General features: G+C 37.9%; 1 protein-coding gene across 3 annotated transcripts; it reads right to left on the minus strand.

The window, feature by feature from the left end:
* Nucleotides 1–1843: 1843 nt before the first annotated feature.
* SKA3 (spindle and kinetochore associated complex subunit 3) lies at nucleotides 1844–22222 on the minus strand. Of its 3 annotated transcripts, XM_032838169.1 has the most exons (10): nucleotides 22084–22222; nucleotides 19116–19177; nucleotides 18842–19007; nucleotides 13934–14345; nucleotides 9871–9950; nucleotides 6778–6825; nucleotides 5489–5574; nucleotides 3720–3923; nucleotides 2346–2476; nucleotides 1844–2209 (listed from the first exon to the last, which is right to left on the minus strand). In XM_032838169.1, exons 1-9 carry the CDS (start codon nucleotides 22184–22186, stop codon nucleotides 2348–2350), a joined length of 1290 nt encoding a protein of 429 aa, XP_032694060.1. In that variant the 5' UTR covers nucleotides 22187–22222; the 3' UTR covers nucleotides 1844–2209; nucleotides 2346–2347. The 3 variants fall into 3 exon arrangements, with proteins under 3 accessions (XP_032694060.1, XP_032694061.1, XP_032694062.1); XM_032838170.1 differs by lacking the exon at nucleotides 6778–6825; XM_032838171.1 differs by lacking the exon at nucleotides 3720–3923.
* Between the last annotated feature and the right edge of the window lie 153 nt (nucleotides 22223–22375).

A 22375-nucleotide genomic window follows, 5' to 3' on the forward strand; every position in this document is an offset into this window, starting at 1 on the left:
AGGGAAAGAAAAGTTTTAGACAAATGGAACTTGGGGGGCCATCACAAAACAATTGGGGGATACTAGCAGACAGCCAGAAATGTTTACTATAGCATTCTTTCTCATTTTAAAATACCCTTTGCTCTTCATCCCCCCCCCCCCCCCCTTTTTTAGCCCACTGCAGACCTCTGGTCCTAGGTCCTCTTAGAATTGATCAGTGCTGTCAATCAGTTTCACCACGTCCAGTGGTCAGTTCTCTTTTTCCACTTAGATTCTCCGCAATATTGACAGAATTGATTACTCTCTGTGAAATACTTTCTTCCTGCTTCACTGGCCTCTTCTCAACCCCCTTTGCTAGACTGCTCTGCCTTTTTCCATCTTCCAAAGTTAGGAGAACTCCAGGGTTCAGTCCTCAGTTTGCTTTGAATCTGCCCCTCCCTCCTCAAGCTGTCTCGTCTGCTCTGTGGATCTCCGCACATGTAGCTATGGATAACAGCGAACAAGAGTTTGACAGCAATTTGGAGTCTGTCCTATATAAAGTTGACCAGAGCTTTACCTTGAAAATAATTTATTTTACACTATACTTAAATATTCTAACCACACAGGAATTCCTAAAACAAAGAGCAAAGTTTTGTTTTAGTGATGATTTTCTGACAAGATGAAAAGCACCATGTGACAGGTTTTCACAATGAACTTCCAAGATACCATCATAACGGGGGGGGGGGTAGTCTTTATTTTTAGGATTTTATGTATTCATTTGTCAGAGCACAAGCAGGGGGAGGAGCAGCCAGAGGGGGACACAGGCTCCTTGCTGGTGAGGAGCCCAACATGGGACTTGATCCCAGGACTCTGGGGTCATGACCTGAGCTGAAGGCAGATACCTAACCAACAGGCGTCCCAAAAGAGGGTAGTCTTCACTGCAGTAGATTTCCCAAACCTAAGCCTTTGAAGCACCTTGTCACAATACTTGCAAACTGTTTCTTTTCAGCATTTGAACTGCTCTCTGCAATAGACCAGGTCCTTATTTTCCCTTTGGCTATAATCTGGAGTTTGCCAATAATACTTGCATGAACTTTGAACTACTTCCTGCTTATACTTAAATGGGAAGGATCTTGGGCTCATTGGACAGGGCAGCCTGAAGCTATCAAAGAGCTCGAGAGGCAAGGGTCTCCCGCCTCCTGGGCTCTCAGGTAACAAGACACAGAAGGGCACCCAGCCCAGGAAGAGTCATCAGAACCTTCCAGATAGAGGCTCAAGGTCTGCTGGGTGGCCAAACTGGAGAGGGCGCTTGGAGAGGTCAGCAGACATGTGACGGAAAGAGCTGATCTGAGAGGATAAAACTGACATGAAGTAAATAGCTGGGAGTAAAAACAACCACACATCCTGACGGGTGAGTCTGTTTCCAACTCTCTGAGACCTGCTATACACTTTTCCTCAAGTTATTTGAGCTGTTGTTTGTAGATAAGAGTCTTAAAAGCACTGCTGAAATAAATGGTGTGAAAGGCTCTGGGGGCAGTTGTGAGAGGAGACAGGACAAGGGCAGAGCCAGAATCAGGGAAGAAGCCCAGCTCCAGCCAACAGCAACACCACCTCACCATGAGATCAGGATGGCCCTGCGCAAGTAACAAACATTTTAAAATTTTAAATTATTTGCTCTGCTTCCTGATATTACTCAGCCATTCTGTCAGATTAGGCAGGGTAAATGTGAAATCAGTGAAATACTAATGATCTTTGAAAAGTGAGTAACTGATTAAGACCAAGGTTAAACTAAAGCAGATCTCAATAAAAAACATGACAGGGGCGCCTGACTGGCTCAGGCAATAGAGTATGCTGCTCTTGTTCTCAGGGTTGTGAGTTCAAGCCCCACACCGGGCATGGAGCCTACTTAAAAAACAAAAACAAAACAAACCATGTTATCACACCAGTGTCCATGATCATCTTCAATATGGTTTGGTTTTTAAGAAGGGGGGAAATGTAGGGCAATGTGAATAACAAAGTCCCGATCTGCTTTCAACTTTCTGTTCAGTTTCTATAGTGGGTGGGATCCATTAGAACTTCTGCAAAAAGATGCAATTTTTTTTAAAAAATCAAGCATAATTAATAGACACCAATAAAACAAATGATAGAATATTGTGGCTATATACTTTAACAATAATAAAATAACTGGGTATACATTCCCAATGATGTCATCCAACTGCTCGTGAAGTCTGAATTCCAGGGTTAACAAGCTCTGTATCAAAAGAGAGAAGGCTGTTAACCTAAGCTGCGAAATGGCAAATAAAACTTTTTTAGTACCCCCCCATATGAATGTTAATTTTTAAATGTTCTCAAATAACACGGGTAATTTCTTTAGAACGGTAACATACCTTCACCAGTTTTCTTTGTTGCCAACACCTTGGATGTTTGGTCCTTCGTGTTTAGTGGGGAGCCCTTTGCTGGGTGGCACGGCTTTCACTGCTACTGGAGTTGCTAGGTTTGAGTTGTATTTTGATAAAATCTGAAACAAAACATACTCCTTTTTAGCAAGTCATTAAAACAACACAACAAATTTGGAAGGTCTTTTAAAACATTCAAGGAAAGCCAACGAAAATTGAAAGATACGGGTTTTTGAAACTAATAATTTTTAGCCGCACAGACAGACAAACAGCAAAGAAAAGATGGAGTTATGAGAAACTGAATTTGGAGGCTTGATTTCTAAAGCCTTTTATAATGTACTCTAAGATTAATAGGAGTAAGCAGCAAATCATCTCTCAGAGCAAATTAAGCCTCTACAAAGTTGTTAGGGAAAATGTATATAGGAAAAAGGCAAGAGACATGCTCAAAAGATCATCAGCCCTTAAAGATTATATATTTTTCATTAAATACAAGGTTTCCCCTCTTCCATGTAGAAATAAAAAGAGAAGGATCAACCACAGTAAAGTGGAAACTCAAGAAAACTTCTTAAAGACCGAAGATGCCCACCCTACTTCTTATAATGCCCAGGAAAACCGAAGACAAAGAAAAAAGGGTAACAAATACTTTGTTGATTGTCACAGGATGAGTCTGCTCTAATGGCATTTAAGTATTCCTCCAAGTACTTTTTCATCCTTCTCACAGCTCTCCCAAACTAGGTCAGTTGCTAGAATGGTTCTTAACAATTCCACTTGCCTAAGCCATTCCACCAAGCACTGTACTTCCATTAAGGGGGGGGGGGGGATGACTGGTGGTTATTTAGCAGATCTGGCAGTTGGTATACAGACCAGTAATAGACTAGAGGTAAATGATGATATACTAAAGAATCAGATATCCTAACATTTAAATCAGTGTTTCTCAAACTGAGGTCCAAGATGTCTTGGGTTCAAGAAACGCTGATCTAAGTGGTTCAGGATACCCTACCCTGGAGAACGGGAGGGTAAACGACATTTCTGATTTTCGCCAGCCATACCTCCAATGGAAACAATGGCCAGCATGGCAACTGCGGTTGAACAATTATTACAAAATATTGTAAGAATACATTTCAGAACATGAAGTTAGAAAATACAGCGTGAGGACATAGAAGTATGATGAAGTCATGAGCTTGTACAGCTCAGAAGAGCTTCAGCCAGGTGCTCTCAGAAGGGCACAGAATTTGGATTTTCTCAGTACACAAAACAGCACATTAGCCCACTGAGAAATAAGACATTTTATATACAGTTTCAGGTCTTTAAATATCTAATTTTGAAAAGAATGTGTCAGAGAAAGAAATAGCATGGAAAAACAACCTGGAGAATATCTTCTGGAATGGTAGTCACTTCTGGAGGTGTAGGTGTTCTCAGCAGATTCTCATAAGAAGAAATTACAGGAGAAGAGGGATCCGCAAAACTCTCAAAACACTTGTCTGAATTTAAAACTAATGATGTACAGTCTTTCATTTCCAAATCATTTGATGAACTATTTGTTTTTGGTAATGGATAATCTGTGCACCCCTATTGAACAAAAATAAATCATTAAATTATGATGGTATAAAATACAGTGAACAAAAATTGAGTCAGTTTTAGTTCTGTTGCACGAAAGTGACATAGAAGTAAGCACAAAAATGACCTGTTCTTCCTCTACTAAAGAAAATTGAGAAAACAAAGAAATGGCATAGGGAGGACAAAATACCATCCTTTGTTACTAATAACAGCTGAGTTACAGCTTAATATGAAAACTAAACGGGCTTGACTGAACTAGATTTAGATCAATTCACCCACCAGTTTCGGGCAACACTAAGCTGGGCCAGGTGAGAGTAACAGCACAGATGAGCACAAGTGTTCCCAGCCCATCTGACGTAGCTTAGCATGAAGTTCATACTAAACTCACCAATCCAGTAGATCCCCCTCATCTCCCTAGGGTCAGAGTTAATAAAGAGGGAGAGTCACATCAGTACAGTGCCTTCCACACTGGAACACAAGGAGTGGATTAACTGTAAAAGGCAAGTACTAGCAGGCAATAACCCGAGAGGTACTTAGACTGATATGAATCGCATTTGGTTGGTCTAGAACAACACTGTCCAATACAGTAGCAACAAGCCACATGGGGCTATTTAATTTTAAATTCATCAAATTTTTAAAAATAAAAACTTAGCTCCACAGATATATGGTCACATTTTATGGACTGCACTGCAATTTTCTGGACAGTGCAGTCTTCTGCACTGGTTGTTTTTTAAGTATTCACAGCGACTTTAAAAAAGGGTTGAGATGCTTAAAGTAAGTTTGTTCATTGAGAAATATTTGGAAAAAGCCTAAAAAATCACCTGTAAATCTATAACCTGTAAATAATCACATTTTGATAGTTTTCATTCTTTTATTCTTTTTCCTTGAAATAACGTATATTGTGTGTTTGTATATCCATATGTATGCATGTCATTTTCCATCATTAAATATTTGAAAACATTCTTTATATGTTTTTATCTGTTCTTTAAAACATATAGTGTATTTCGCTTCTCCATTACCACTTGACATCCAGATTTTTCCCATTCTTTGCTCTTATAAGTAATGCTGTTCTTTATTCTATAACTTTATTATTATAATTCTTTGTGCCAATGTGCCTTAGAATAAATTCTGAGATACGGTTAGAGTGTAGAAAAAATTTTAAAGCTTTTGCTATACACTGCTAAATTCCCCTCCAGACAGGGTGCTTGGGTGGCTCAGTCATTAAGTGTTTGCCTTTGGCTCAGAGTCCTGGGATCAAGCCCTGCATCAGGCTCCCTGCTCAGCAGGAAGCCTGCTTCTCCCTCACCCACTCCCCCTGCTTGTGTTCCCTCTCTCACTGTGTCTATGTCAAACAAATAAAATCTTTTTAATAAATAAATAAATAAATAAACTCCCTTCCAGAAATAAGTAAAAATACTCGTAAAGCCTGCATTAATCTAAGTGTGTTTTTTTTTAAAGTGAAGTATAGTTGACATACAATAATCTAAGTTTTTAAACAGACTGTTGCAGTCTAGAAACAGTAGTGTATAGGAGTCATCAGGAAATAGACGAGAGCTTTCAATGTTACGGAACCGTACCAAAGCTGTATTGTTCTTTGTAGGAGGAATTTTCAAACCAGGAGTGCAGAATGTAGGTGCTAAGGGAGAATCTGCACAGTCAGCATCTAAAAGACATAAACAATGGCATGAAAAGATATATTTGAAAATAAAGTTGAAATGCTTATTTGAACTTTAGGTTATAAATGTAGTCAAGATAATTTGTGTACTTTATTCTTAATAACTTAAGAAATAGCTATAGTGTGAGCTTGACTAGACAGGAAGAAATAAAACTTCTTATTTGCTTATCTAGTTATCATCCGCACTAATAAAACCTCAGCAAGGCTGCAAGATATAAGAGCAATACATAAAAATGAATAGTTCTAGCAAAAGAACAACAAACAATTAAAAATACAATTTGAGAAAAGCCACCATCTGGGTGGCTCAGTCAGTTAAATGTCTGCCTTCAGGTCAGGTCATGATCCCAGGGTCCTGGCATCAAGCTCTGCATTGGGGTCCCTGCTCAGTGGAGAGCTTGCTTCTCTCTCTCCCACTGCTTGTGTGTTCACTCTCACTCTCCCTCTTTCTCTCAAATAAATAAATAAAATCTTAAAAAAAATTTTTTTTAACAACAAAGAAGACATGACACCTACATGTGACTCTATTAAAATCTATGATCTTTATGGAGAAAATAAAATTTCTGAAGAAGAAAAAGGAGGAGAGAGAGGGCAAGGAGATCTGCCTTCTAAGACTTCAATGGGGTTTTTCTAAAGCAGTAATTGAAGCAGTAATTGACTATCAGAACTTTTAGAAAGAGATCCCAGGAACAGAATCATGGGTATAGAGACATTTAATACCTCTACCATACATAGTATCATGAAAGAAATCTTAAAAAGAAGAAAAAAACCAATGAGGGGCACCTGAGTGGCTCAGTTGGTTAACCCTTGGTTTGGCTCAAGTCATAATCCATGGGTTGTGAGATCAAGCCCATATAGGACTCTGCACTCAGTGGGGAGTCTACTTGAATATTCTCTCCCTTTGCCCCTCCACCTGCACACACACGCAGTCTCTCTCTCTCTCAAATAAATGAATAAACCTTTAAAAAAAAATCAAAAAGAAAAAGTATATGTTAGAAAAATAACAAGACTGGCAAAAATTTATGAAGTCTAAAAATCATCAAGTGCTGGAAAAGATGGAGAAACAGAAATGTAAACACTGCTGGTGAAAATCAGGACAGCCACTCTCGAGTGGCAAGTTAGCATTTTCTAGAATAGGGGATGATGTGCATCCCATGTGCTTTAGAGGCTCCACTTCTAACATGAATAACACACATGTACAAGGAACAATTTCATCAGAGCACAATTTTGTCAGAGCACTGCCTGTAATAGTAAAAAACAACTACTTAATAAGCAAGTAAATAAATAAAATATGGCTTATTCATACAACACTCAACAATTAAAATGGATGAACTGGATTTACATGAATTGAGTGAAAAAAATCAAGTGGCAGAAGAACACAAATTGGATGTTGCAACTTAAATGAAATTTTCAAACAACACAACTCTAGAATAATCATCAATTTAGGGTAGGAAGGGAAGGAGAATAACAGAGTGAGGATTTAGCTTTAGGTATAACATGAAGATGAAGATCTGGAGCAAATTCAGTAAGATGCTAACATCTACCTAATCCGAAATTTCCAAGTACACACCAAAACACCTGGGATTCTAAGACCAGCACAGACAGAAGTTAAGGGCCCAGGCTCCAACGTAGGAGGCACTGAAACAGAGCATGTATCAAGCCAAGAGCCGGGAAGAGCAGTGAGGTATGTGAAACAGAGACTGGAAAATACCTGTCCACCGGCGCCAGCTCCAGCGGACAGGATGAAGTCAGCCAGGCTAAGGGTTAAGTCTTCAGAAAAGACTGAAAATCAGAATATCAACCCTACCCAGTGCAGCATTGTGGGGTTCTAGGTTCACCCTAGGAGTCCAGTGCAGGCATCCTGAGTCCAGCAGTTCACCCAAAAACCTGTGTGCAACTGGTAAACCATGGGGCCTTGGCTCGGGTGAGCATGAAACAGCTCCACAGGACAACCTGTGACTCCCAGAACTTCATTGAAAACAGTGTCACCAGAAGAGGAGTTCACAGTTAAAAATTAAAGGCTTGTGAGGAAAGGCACCTCCAGGAAAGAACAGAGCAAAATAAAGAGAAGTATCAACACTTTAAATAAACAGTCTTCCAGATACATATATTTAAAATATTCAAAGAGATAAAGGAAGGCACAGAAATTACGAGGCAAGAGAACAGTAATATGGAACGGAAAAAGAACAGTCACATTTGAAAGAAAAACGTATAAAACAGAAAACATCACCGGAGTAAAAATTTAATAGATTAAAATAGTAATTTAGACTCAGGGTAAGAGAAAAATAGCAAAATGGAAGAAAGTTCTAACTAAAGCACAAGGTAGCATAGACAAAAGGAAGGAAAATATCAAAGGGAAGTTAACCAAGGAGACTGAAGAATAACATTCTAAAATACAGTGTACAGGAAACCCAGGAGAAAAAAAATTGAGGAATTAGGGGAGAGGTAATTTTGTTAAAGAGATAATCTCAGAGTATTTTCAAAAATTAATGACGTGGGTCCTTAGTTCGAAAATCATACCAAATTCTAAGCATAAAAGAGTAAAAAAAAAAGGTATTTTAAAATTATAGAAAAATGTAGACTGTCAAAGATATTGACAAAAATCTTACTACCAGGAAGAAAAGACCAACAATCTACAAACGAATCAGACCCACAGCATTCTGCTTATCAGCAATGGACAACAGATGACAATGAAATAATTTCTTTATAAAATATTGAAGAAAGTCAGCTGTCAACCTACTGTCTATAACCAGTTAAATTATTGTTAAAAAATGAATGAGAAAGAAAAATTAAAAAAAGTCTTCAGACACAAAACCAGAGATGACTTCTCGCAGACTAGAAATAACATCTCTGAAAGAAGTGCTGATGGATGTGCTTTAACAAGAAGAAAACTAAACCCAGAAGGAATGAGTGGGATATAAGAAGCAAGAGTAAGTAAAGAAAATGGTAAACGATTTACTAAACCTTCCCAGGTATGGACTGCAATAATGGTACTTTTGTGGCCTAAGAACAGGGTCAAGCTAAAATACAACAGAAACTCTCTTAACAAGCCTCCACTTAACCAAAGTACTAGTGGATAAACCTGAGCTTGCCATTCCTTTCACAAAATACACTGCCTGTGGTTACTGAAGACTTTCAGTCAGGAAGCTATTCTTTAAAAATCCATCCCACTTCAGAAGTTACATAGATATTCCCCTCCTTCATCATTTTCTAAAAGTTTGCTTCCGCTGGGAATTAATTCTGGGTCTGTATGAGGTGGTGGTCCACTCTCTCCCTCTCTTTGGTACAGGCAGGCTCTTTCCAACAAGCTGAGGTCTAAGTTTACTAGAAGTCATTTGTATTTTTTCACTTCTGTGTATGCCAGAAGTACCTGATAATTTAAAAACAGATGTAATAACACATTTCATATTTAATAATTTAATAACATTTAACTTAATTTAATAACATGTCAGTGAAATTAGTATGAAAAGAGAATTTTTCTGAAAATATGTTTATAAATTTGGAAAGACCTGATGAAGACAAGTTATTTCAAAAAATATGCCAATAAATTTATATAGACAATTGTAAACTAAAAAAATCACAAACTCTAGAATTTTTTACATTTTTGTGAAAACTAATGTTTTCATGTTTCGTGGGACAAATATGAAAACACTACATGAAAATTTTCTTTCAGATATTGTAGTATTTTAAAAAAACAGAATTTGAAATGGTAGCTAATGTATTCTGAGTGTGGTTTATATAAGAAAAAATAATGTAGAATTCTAATCATTAGGCTGATGCTAAGTTTTAAAAAGGTACTACTGAGGGCAGCTGGATGGCGCAGTCACTTAAGCATCCAACTCTTGGTTTTGGCTCAGGTTGTAATAACTGGGTTGTGATCTCAGGGCTGTGAGATCAAGCCCCGAAACCAGCTCTGAACTCTGCGTGGAGTTACTTAAATTTCTCTCCCTCTCCCATTGCCCCTCCCCTCTAAAATAAATAAATAAATCTTTTTAAAAAAGGTACTATTGGTTTTGTATCAAAAGTTTGGTAACTGAATATATATATATGTTTTTAGTAAGCTTGTTAAAAACAACAAGCCAAGATACTGACTATAATCAGGAAAAATATGAAAAACATACCAGAGAATTATATCTTTCTACAGTATGAAATCATGTTGCACCTGATGGGATGATACTTTATATAATTCAATGTTATGAACTGAAAAGATGCAGATACAGTACCATTTCTGTACAAAGATAATCTAGAAAGAGGATAGCTGAGAAGTAATGTGATTGTTATACTTACCATTTTTTTTCAACTGCTGGAGGCCAGGAGTGACAAAGAAATTATCACTGGTCATTGGTTCTGGTTCTGTGGCCTCTTCCCTGGTGTGAATCATAGGGAAATTATAAGTTTAAAAAAAGTTAATATTGAACCTCTGGAGGAAAAAATCAGTCTTACTGGGGCGCCTGGGTGGCTCAGTGGGTTAAAACCTCTGCCTTCGGCTCAGGCCATGATCCCAGGGGCCTGGGATCAAGTCCCGCATCCGGCTCTCTGCTCAGCGGGGAGCCTGCTTCCCTTCCTCTCTCTGCCTGCGTCTCTGCTTACTTGTGATCTGCCTGTCAAATAAATAAATAAAAATCTTTATAAAAAAAAATCAATCTTACTATATGTCATCAAGTCTGGACAAACATTCAGTTCTGTTTTACCGAACAGAAGTCCCATGGACCTAATCTTTTTTTTTTTTTTTTTTAATTAATGTATACCCACGGGTCAAAAAAGGTTATACACCATTTTGTATTGACAGGTATGACTTAGAAGCAGGTTAAGAAACTCTGACCTGGGATGCCTGGGTGGCTCAGTCGGTTAAGGGGCTCAAGTCATAATCCCAGGTCATGATCAAGTACCACATCAGACTCCCTGCTTGCTGAGGTGCCTGGTTCTCTTTCTCCTCTGCCTACTTGTGCTCTAAAAAAAAAAAAAAAGAAAGAAAAGAAAAGAAAAGAAAAGAAACTCTGACTTAATGGCAAGCCATAAGTTTAACTCATTAGTTCAAATATAGGAATTATATAGCTCATGGTTTCAAAACCATGAAGTGGAATTTTGCAATCATAACCAGACATAAATTAAGAACTTTTCATTTTTTTGGACTAAAAAGACTGATCCTGTCATCTAGTTACTAAAGGTATTCCAGTCAATTACCCAGATGTCTGAAATACAGTTATAAAGAGGAGTGTCATCAAGTATTATAAGCTGGTTCAATTAACCAATTGTCCTAGCATAATTTTTTTTTTAAAGATTTTATTTGTCACAGAGAGAAAGAGAGAGAGAGAGAGAGGAAGAGAGAATACACTGGGAAGCGGCAGTCAGAGGGAGAAGCAGGCTCCCCACTGAGCAAGGAGCCCAGTGCAGGGCTTGACACCCCCCACCAGCCAAAGGTAGACAATTAACTGAGCCACCCAGGCATCCCTGTCCTAGCATAATTTACTGAACATTCTTATTCAAAAACACCTTCTTATATAAATTATATAAATTTAGAGTTGGTTTCTGGGCTATTCTATTCTAGTTATATATCTATTCTGGGACAGTTTTACACTGTTTTACTTATTATAGCTTTATATATTTTCATATTAGGAGGTCAAATTCCCTCATTATTCTTACTCTTCATTATTTTTTTAAGCTACTCCTACTTTCTATTCTTCCAAATAATTTTTTTAAAAAGATTTTATTTATTTGACAGAGCTAGAGAGAGTGAGAGGGAACACAAGCAGGAGGAGTGGGAGAGGGAGAAGCAGGCCTCCAGCCAGGTAGGGAGCCCAATGCAGGGCTCGATCCCAGGACCCTGGGATCATGACATGAGCTGAAGGCAGTTGCTTAACAACTGAGCCACGGAGGTGCCCCTATTCTTCCAAATAAATTTTAGAATCATTTTATCAAATATCCCTTTCTCCTATTATCCATTATCCTAATGAGGCTTTGTTGTAAATGCATGACATCAGTAAGTTAATTTGTTGTGATTAAACATCTTAGCAATATTCAGTCCATTTTCAGATGAAGAAAAACACTACATTCCCTAATTCCCCCTTTACATAATTCAGAAATGTCTTACGGTTTTTAATCACATAGACCTTTTTACCTATCACTGATGTTGGTATTTTATTTTGTTTTTTTCCACTTTGTTTAGAAAATTTTTTTTTTAAAGATTTTATTTATTTATTTGAGAGAGAGAGCAAGACCCAGGGGAGAAGCAGAGGGAGAGGGAGAAACATACTCCCCACTGAACAGGGATCCTGATGTGGGGCTCAATCCAGGGACTCTGGAATCATGACCTGAGCTGAAGGCAGACACTTAACAGACTGAGTCACCCAGGTGCCCCCAAAATTATGTTCTAATAAAATAAAGGAAAGCACATTATTTTACATAGTTATAACTGTATAAAATATATCAGTCTCTTTCTTGAAATTTTAGATGAGTTTCTTGAGTAGCCCAGGTAAAAAACATGGCCTAAACATACTTCTTACTGGCCAGATATCAAGAATGACATTAAATGATGGTGACAGATAGCTTCATTATTGAGATACCCATAGTTTATCATGTTAATGAAGTATTGTATTTTGAGTTTGACCAAGCATTTTAAATGAGGAATGAGTGTCAGATTTTCTCAAATTCCTTATTGGTATCTATTGGGATTATCCTTTCTCTTATAAAGGCATTAAAATAATGTATTTTATGAGTTTCCAAGTATTAAACTATCTTTGCATTCCTAGGATAAGCTTAACTTGAAAGTTGTTCACTACACTTTTAATATTCTGCTAAAATCAATTTGTGAGTATTTTAATTGGGATTTTACATCCATATTCTAAATTAGATTGGCTATACTTTCCTTTTGTGTGCTTTGTCAGGGTTAGTATCAAGGGTATGTCAACCTCATAAACTAAACTGCAGCATTTTTCTGTCTTATTCTACTTTTAGAAAAAGAATTTTTTTTAGTCTATGCTCCAATAAAACTTTATTTACCAAAAAATGGGCAGCAGGCTGGATTTGGCCTGCAGCAGTAGTTTGTAGACCCCTGATAATGAGTTCCTCTTAAAGGTAATTATTTTTATAGCATCTCATTCTTAAGGCAATTTATAACTTTATTATCCACTCTATTCCACTGACTCAATGTGGTAAGCAGCAATGGGTATGGTTATATACATTTTACTAGTGAGAAATGGAAAACGGAGGTTTTATGAATCTGAAGAGTCCAGGTGAGATGCTGAGATCCACAATACAATGTATATCCCCTCCTCAGGAAAATAACTTTTTATGTAAGATGAAATGTATATATTCTATGAAATTATGAAAGGATTCATCCAGAAAACCATCTGTGCTCAGAGCTTTTTGGAGTTAGTTCTTTGATAGCTTTTTTGGTTTTCTTCTCTTTTGGTCTGTACAGGTTTTCTATTTCAAGCTGATTTTGATAACTGTGTACTATTTCAAAAAATTTTCAATTATCTTAATTTTCCATATTTCCCAATACTAACCCCTATAGTATTTTTAATATATTAAAAAATAATAAATATAGCCCTTCCTTCCTAATTCTGCTATTTGCATTTACGTTTAAGTATGAACCAGTTCTTCGATTTATCAACACTACTCTTCTAAAAATCTTTTATAATCACATTTTATCTTTGGTGTTTACTCCCTTCTCTTTGTCCCACAACAAAGGTTTTTGAGGTTTTTACTTGACTCCTTAGGTTGAATGTTTATTTGACTTCTTTAATAATTACAGTTCTTAACCATACGGATTTATCTTTAGCTCTTGCTTGGCTGCTTTAATATGGGGCATTTTCATTTTCATTGTAACTCTTTAAGTACCACTTCCACACTATTCACTCCACAAAAATGGGTCACTGAGCTTCCAATTCATATTAAAATACCTACACTCAAGAACACCTCTACCGGGACCTCTAAATCAACATGGAAATACATCCACCTTTAACCGAGGCTGCAGGTTTTCCTGTCTTCATTGTTTTCCCAAGCATCATCACAGGTAACAAAACCGAAGTCTGTGATTTATCCTGGATCCCCAAGTCTTTCCCCACATCTCCATGCAAAATCATTCACAGGTTCTTACTGACTCTACCTCTTCTCTATCCTTCCAAATGCCAAACCCTATCAATTACTCCTACAGCATCTAATTGGAAATCCAAGAGCTCACACTTTACTCATGGAATTGGTGATTCAGGGAAGTTTGAAATGTAGTTTCTGAGAAGCATTTGAAGGAAAGTTACTGTCTGAAATGTCTTATCCCTTCTAGGAAAAATCAATCATACAAAAGATTTAGAAAGTTAGATAAAATGTGCCTTTTATGAAAGTGGCTTACCTTTTATTCTCCTTCATATTTTTAAGTCCCATTGTGTAATCTTCATTTAAACAGACAGTATAGTCAGAGATACCGAAGTGTTCTAATTTAGGAGTTACACACTCAAAATCATCCATCTTCAGAGCACATTTTGGAGTTTTTAGTACTTTAACTAGTGACTGTTTAGAAGATGGAGTTAAATTTTTTGGCTCTTCCTCATGGTCATTTACTGCCCGTGGAGGGTTTGGTGGAACTTGGGATATCATGTACCGTTCAAGTCCAAAATCGGAAAGTTGTGGACTCCGTGGAGACCTCTCAGAACCAGAAGTCCTCGGAATAGCAGGATCAGATAGACTGTCCTTCACATCAGGCATTTGAAAATTTTCATGCTTAGTGGACTCTGATTCAGAGTCAATGATTTCTTGTTCATCCACTGTGAGGAAGAACCAAGGAGGTCATATTTTGGTCAAACATCAAACCACAAAATTCCATGTACTAAAACCATATACAACAGCTCCATTTGAAATGTCCCAAATCAGCAAAGGTCCTGATTCCCTCCTTAGTCTCTAGAGTTTTATTTCAATTGTCCCTTTAGGAAATTTCTGACATGTACCTTTTGTGTAGCCATATCCCATTTTGAGGACATTTAAGAAGTAAACTAAAATGTTAAAAGATGAAAAAATCAATGCAAATAAAAGTCCAATATCTTTACTTTCTCAGTTACTGTGATTTACCCATCTCTCTTAATAGATTGTAGAATCATTTTACCATTTTATGACATTAAGCACAGGGTGGAATTAATCATGATCTAGATTTAACATGAAGTATAGTATTATTTTAGATTTTTCATTTATAGATGCCTAACTTAAAAAGGAAAGACTATTACACCAAGATAAATTTTTATCCTCAGTCTGGAACACACGTAACAAAAGTCTGGTTGAAGAAAATGACAGGAGAGCATTAGAAAGACATATAGTTTCTCAACCCTGAGTAGGTTATATCTGGCTCCACACCCCATATGCCTAACCACCACACTGAGCATTTCAGACTAAATAACTGAATAACAACTACGCTTTTCCCCACAGTCCTTTGCCATTCCTTGCATACATTAATGGTTTTTTTTTTTTTTAAGATTTTATTTATTTACTTGACAGAGATCACAAGTAGGCAGAGAGACAGGCAGAGAGAGGGAGGAAGCAGGCTCCCCTCTGAGCCGGGAGCCCGATGCGGGGCTCGATCCCAGGACACCGAGATCATGACCTGAACTGAAGGCAGAGGCTTTAACCCACTGAGCCACCCAGGTGCCCCGCATACATTGATGGTAAATGAATTTGGTGTGGGACCCAAGTGACAGTTAAAAGGTCTGGGATAGCACTATGATGCCAAGAAAGATTAAGAAAGAGAAATAACAGGTTTTAATGCAAGACAACAGAAAGTCAAAGAGGCTAACCAGAAAGAAGGTAACTGGAAATCGGCCAGGATCTGGGCAGAGATTAACTTAAGAAAGGACAGGGCTTCAGTGAGATAACAAGGTGTGGAGAACCGAACAAGTGTAAGAAAATGCAGGACAGATGTAAAACGTGTAGCATGCAGTGGAGAAGAAAATGAACCAGTAATTAGAAAGGGTACCAGAAAGGAAGAAAAAATGGAGGAGTTGAGATGAAGGAAGACAAATAAAAATGTGTTTAGACACCCGCCCCCCCAGCCGGGACAAGCATTTGAATGTTTCACTCCATTTAATTTTTTTTTTTTTAAGATTTTATTTATTTATTTGACAGACAGAGATCACAAGTAGGCAGAGAGGCAGGCAGAGAGAGAGGAGGGAAAGCAGGCTCCCTGCTGAGCAGAGAGTCCGATGTGGGGCTCGATCCCAGGACCCTGGGATCATGACCTGAGCCAAAGGCAGAGGCTTTAACCCACTGAGCCACCCAGGTGCCCCTGAAAGACCCCATTTTAACTACAGACATTCCTTTAAAAGATGAAGTGAAGAAAAACAAGAAAGGTCATTATCAGACTTGCAAAAATATGTTCCAATTCATAAGAAAAGTACAAATACTTTATTCTTTTTTTTTTTTTATATTTATTTATTTATTTGACAGACAGAGGATCACAAGTAGGCAGAGAGGCAGGCGGAGAGAGAGAGAAGCAGGCTCCCTGCTGAGCAGAGAGCCCGATGCCATGCGGGGTTCCATCCCAGGACCCTGGGATCATGACCTGAGCCGAAGGCAAAGGCTTTAACCCATTGAGCCATCCAGGCGCCCCCAAATACTTTATTCTTAAAAAGAATGCAACAGGGGCGCCTGGGTAGCTCAGTTGGTTGAGCGGCTGCCTTTGGTTCAGATCATGATCCCAGGGTCCTGGGAACGAGGCCCGTATTGGTCTCCCTGCTCCAAGGGAAGCCTGCTTCTCCTTCTCCCTGCTGCTCTGCCTACTTGTGCTGTCTATCTTTCTGTCAAATAAATAAATAAAATCTTAAAAAAAAAAAAAAAAAGAATGCAACAAATTATGGAGAAACTTTTTCCCATTTCTTTCAATATGTGCAGTTGTTACAATTCGTATTTCCAATTTGGCAACCAAATGTTATCTATTCAAGGTCATCTAAAAGAGATCTTTGTATGAACTCCCTCCCTCCTTATTCTTTTTATTTATTTATTTTTATTTATTTATTTTTTTAATTTTAAAGATTTTTTTTTTAAAGATTTTATTTATTTATTTGACAGAGAGAGATCACATGCAGGCAGAGAGAGAGGAGGAAGCAGGCCCCCTGCTGAGCAGAGAGCCCGATGCGGGGCTCGATCCCAGGACTTTGAGATCATGACCTGAGCCGAAGGCAGCGGCTCAACCCACTGAGCCACCCAGGTGCCCCCTCCCTCCTTATTCTTAAATAAATCTTTAAAAAAATAAAAAATAAAAATAAAATGGGGTCTTTCAGACATTAGTACAGAACCATCCCAGAATCCTTTAGATCCAAAGGAATAGAAAAAGGATAAATTTAGGCTATACATTTCCTGGTCCAGCTAAGAGATCCAACAGACTGGAGGAAGTTAAGAGGAGCACTTTTTTTTCTTTAAAGATAGGATTTTCTTTGTTTTGACTGGTAATAGGAAATGAACTAGGATAGGGTACTATTTTTATATGCATGATAAACAAGGATGTATTAAATATGGAGTATGTACTTTTTAAGGGCCTACTTAGCCAGAGCAAGCCATTTTGTTGTTTATGCAGTAAACTTAGATTGAACCTGCCCCTTCCCCCGCAAGAGGAAAGCGATTAGAAACAGAATTGGTGAAATACGGCTAAATAGCCCCAATAACGGAGCACAGATACCAGGACATGTCAGGCTGGGCAAAAATAACGGAGCCCAGATACAAGGACGTGTCCAGCCAGGTGGAAACGTCCAATCAGTGAAAGCGCACGCATTACCTCCCTACCCGCCAAGGACATGTTCGGCCAGGTAAAGACATCCAATCAGGAAAGCACCTCCCTAACCACCCAAGAATGTGGGCCCTGCCTTTTGGGCGCCAATTCTGACCAGGGTGATAGGCTAGTTCAAATAACTACTATGGGGTAGAATGTAATTCAATTGGCCACCTGTGTGTGGCCAGGCTCCACCATATGGCCTTTACTCTATAAAAATTAGTCTGTGAGACTGGGAGGGGTCGCCTCTTTGCAAGAGACGGCCCTGGCCGGTCAGTCTGATTCTCAATGCTTGGCGCGAAATAAAGCTTTGCTTAACCTTCGCCTTGTATCAGTCTCGTCCTTTTGTCTACCATACCAAAAAAAAAAAAAAAAAAGTTACAGACTTTGGTTTCTTGACTTTTGGCCCCTGGAAGAGCTGCTGATTACTTTCTGTTTAGGCATTGTGCTTTCTGTTAATTTGGAGAAATGTTATAAAAGCTACCAAAAACCTATTCTTGTATTTATCACAAGGTTATCACTGATGAGATTAATAAAATCATCACCATATCAGTGCCTCTTGGGAGATATTATCATTCCTACTTTGCAAGTGAGGAAAAAGCAATTCAAAGAAATTATCCAGGGTCAAACACATGTAGTAACTGGTGGAGCCAGTACTTAAATCCATAGCTTGTTCACAATTAAGTCAACTGAATTCTTTCCACTGTACCATGCAGACTGTTCAATTTACCCTCCACACATATCCTCAATATACATTTGCTGAATTTAATTAATGGTTTACTTATGTACAGAGATCATTCTCTTCACAGAAACAAAGACAATGAAGCATACTGAAATTAGTCATTCATAGGTATGGGCCTAACAGTACTTAACACAGGGTGATTAACACGCCAGGTACTATTCTAAACAAATTTTATCTCATTCAATCCTTATACAACCTCAGAGGTAGATACTATTAAACATCTCCACTTTACAGATGAGACACTGAGGTACAATGCTCAGTAACTGGTCAAAGATAATACAGCTAATAAATGACAGAAATAGAGATTTGCATTCAGATTATGGGTGAAATTCTAAACCACCATTCTATACTAACCTTCTTTAAAACTGTAGAACTTAAAAAGGACTTTTCAATTTATAACCCCCAAATTTCTCATTCTACAGAAGAGAAAATTGAGAAGAAAAAGGAAATAGCATGCTTTAAGATTAGTCCCTCAGCTATTTACTGGCAAAGCTGTCTAGAAACCAACTATCCTAAAATCATGTAGATTTATATCTTGTACTCTTCTTTTACCTAGTACTTTGGAAAGGAGAGCAAGGACTGTCTTTGTTTTACACCACCAATCAGCACTGCATCCACCACGGCGATGAATAAATAATAATCATGCATGACGGTCATAATGGCAGAGCTAGAACCAGAAAGCATGGCCAAGCCCAGAGTAGTCATATTTAATCATGCAGGCTTCCTCCTTTAATACGAAACAAATACCATAAAATACAAGTTGTCCACACCTGAATCTTTCTTGGCACGTGGATTATATCCATACTTCTGGAAAAACTCTCTTATTTTCATGATATCCACTGAATTTTTTTTCATCAGTACTTTTGTTGCCTTTATGAAACCAATGCTTTCTTGACTTTCCAAACTTGCTTGATCAAGAAGAATACTGACATCATCCTTTTATAAGGAAAAAAGTACATTATAATTTCTGTCTTTTGACTAAGTCTATTTAGATTTTAAAAATTATGACACAAAGATGATACATTAATATTGCAGAAGCTATACCTTTAGAGTCTGGACTTCTGAATGAAGGTCATATAAAATTCTCATTGGATAATCTTCACAGTCTTCAATATGAATAGAGAAACGAAAAAGTGCAAAATAGAAAATATAATTTAGTGTTGTTTCCCAGAATAAAATCCTTGTCAATATTTACTCATAATTTATCTGTCAATTACCCCCCACCAAAAAAAAAAGTTAAGGCCTTTCTTTTAAAATTTATGAAATTATAATGTACAAAAATCATAAGTATATAGCTTCATAAATTTTGAAAGCAAACATACCCTACATAATCAGTACTCAGATCAAGAAGGAAGAAGGGAAGAAGGGAGGGAGAAAGAGAAAATGTAATCTGACTTAGCAATTTTTTTATGGTGAGAACCTTCTGGTTCCTAGTTTTAAAATCTCTGCCAATGAAAACACTTACATTTTCTTCTAAGTGCCTTATTGTTTGCCTTTTGCATTTAGAGCTACAATCTACCTATAGCTACAAGCTACAATACAATCTAATTGATTTTTTTTATATAGCAAGAGGTAAGGATCAAGATCCATTCTTATTTTCCATGAGTGTCCAACTAGCCTGACACCATTTATTGAAAAGACATCCTTCACCCACTGTACTGTCACCTTATTAATCAGTTGCAGTATGTATAATATACATCATGTAAAAGCAGTTTTTTAAATAATTATATTTTTCTTTCTAAAATACACCTCCTTTGAAGATGTCCTTTCACTGCTAAAAGCTGACCAATTTTCATTTCAGAAGTGCAAGTCAACACAATGGTGATACTTCATACCCACTAGAATGACTATATTCAAAAAGACAATAATAAATGAGGATGTGGAGAAACTGCAACCTTCATTCATTGCTGGTGGAAATGTACAATCATGTATCCACTTTGGAAAACAATTTCGCAGCTCTTCAAAAAGATAAACATAGGGTTATCATATGACCCAGCAGTTCTACTTCGAATCACATAGCAAAGAGAACTGAAAACATTATGTTCACCCAAAAACTCACTCATAGATGTTTACATACATTCATAATAGCTGCAAAGTGGAAACAACCCAAATGTTCATGAACTGATAAATAAACACAGTGGGCTGGTATAGCTATACAATGGAATATTATTCAGCAATAAAATGAAACAAGGTACTGATACATGCTTATGACATGAATAAACCTTACAACATTATGCTAAAATAAGTCAATCACAAAAGCCCACAAATTGTATGATTTGTTTTATCTGAAATATCCAGAATAGGCAAATTTATACAGACAGAAAATAGATTAGTGCTTGCATAAAGCTAGTGTGGTAGGTGGAGGTGGGACTATGGGGAGTGGATATTAACAAGCAAGAGAGTTTCTTTTGAGGGTGATGAAAATCTAAACTTACTATAATGGTTGCACAACTCTGTGAGTATATCAAGAACCGCTGAATTGTATCCTTTATTTCTTTAAAGATTTATTTTAGAGAAAGAGAGAGCATGCGCAGAGGGAAGGAGCAGAGGGAGAGAGAATCCCTAGCAGACTCCATGCTGACTCATCACTTTGATCATAATAGGTGAGATTTTTTGGTGATCATTTTCTCTATCACAATTCCATATTTTCTGTAATACATGCTGGCTGCAAATAGAAAAATCATTCTAACTTTTTCTTATAAAACCAGACGAAAATGCAAAATGTCTGTACACAGTTAATATGCTGGTAAAAGGGTAAATTGGCACAAGCTTTGTGGAAATCAATTCAGCTATATCTCAAGAATCCAAAAAGGCACCTAGCTGGCTCAGACCCTTGACTATGTGACTCTTGATCTCAGGGTCAAGCCCCTCTATGCCTGATGTTCAAGCCCCACATCAGGCATAGAGCTCAACAAAAAAAAAAAAAAAAAAAAAAAGAGAGAGAGAGAGAAAGAAAACAAAAAATAATAAAATACTAATAGTGGTGTCTTTAAGTGGTTGAGTTATAGGAAATATTTATTTTCCTCTTTTTACTTTTGCATATATATCTCAAAATTTTGCCATGTACATGTATTGTTTTACAGTCAATAGAATAAATATTCTTAAATAGCTGGAACACTTCATAATATAACTAAAGTAAAAGGAGTCTGTGTCTACAGGGTGCAATATTTTAAGGCAAATAACAATTATGACATTTATAAAATAATCTCAAAATCTGAATGAAACAATTTAAAAAATTCTAGCATAAAGATTAGTGGTGAAAAATTCTGCTATATTTATTTTTTTAAAGAGCAGTATTCAGGGGTGCCTGGCTGGCTCAGTCTCATGAGCATGTGACTCTCAATCTCTGGGTCTTGAATTCGAGCCCCACATTGGGTGTAGAGGAAGGAAGGGAGGGAGAAAGGAAAAAAGCAGTACTGAGTCCTAGTGTTTGTGTTAGCAATACTGTTTGATGAAAAAACACGGACATTTCCTGCAACTGTGAACAATTTGGGTGAGACAAAGTCACTGTGCATCTAAAGAACCCTGCTAAATAAATGCATTTTGTTTTAATATATTGTATTTTTATTGATAAATACCCATTATATGTGACTTGAAAGCATATCATGTACGCATTATGAGCTCAATCTGTCAATTTACATTCTTAGTCTATGCTGTTTCTCTTCGCAACACAGTAATAGCGCTATTTCATTATTTGAGGAGAGCAAATGTAGTCGTACATAAAAGTGGAAACAGCCACAACATACTTGAGGGGCGCATAAGAATAAATAATGAAAAGGTGACACTTGTCACCTCGGAACTCTGCTAATATGGAACATTTTGATAGGAGTACCACCCCCCATTCCGTATCTCTTTCGAAGCACTCCTCACCATTGTAGACAATAACCTTTCTGCAAGTGTGTGCGTTTTCACTTGTTAAGGTCCTTTTCAAATGCCGCACTCCTGGCTGGCTGGGGCGGCCGAGTGGGTCGTAGTAGCCGCGATCTCCCCGACGCCCGCCCACTTCACTCACCGCTCTCCTCTCCGTCCAGTGCTCGCTGCAGCCGAGCCGTCTCGCTGTCTAGGGTGATGGCCAGGGACCGTAGCTTCGCGTGGAAGCTTTGGATCAGATCCATGGGTAAGGACTCCTCCGCGGTACACTAGACGCTAGGAGATCCCACCCGTCCGCTTGAGCCCGCCACTAGTTTGAATCTTTTTGCGCCGGAAACATCCCTGTGTCCGCGGAGTCGCTCAAGTCCTCGCTCGCGAGAGCTGAGGTCTCGCGAGAAGAGGCAAGGCCGTTCCGAGGGACGGGCGTACTTCCG

The sequence above is a fragment of the Lontra canadensis genome, unplaced genomic scaffold (assembly GCF_010015895.1).
Source record: "Lontra canadensis isolate GAN:19392208 unplaced genomic scaffold, GSC_riverotter_1.0 scaffold103, whole genome shotgun sequence".
NCBI lineage: Eukaryota > Metazoa > Chordata > Mammalia > Carnivora > Mustelidae > Lontra > Lontra canadensis.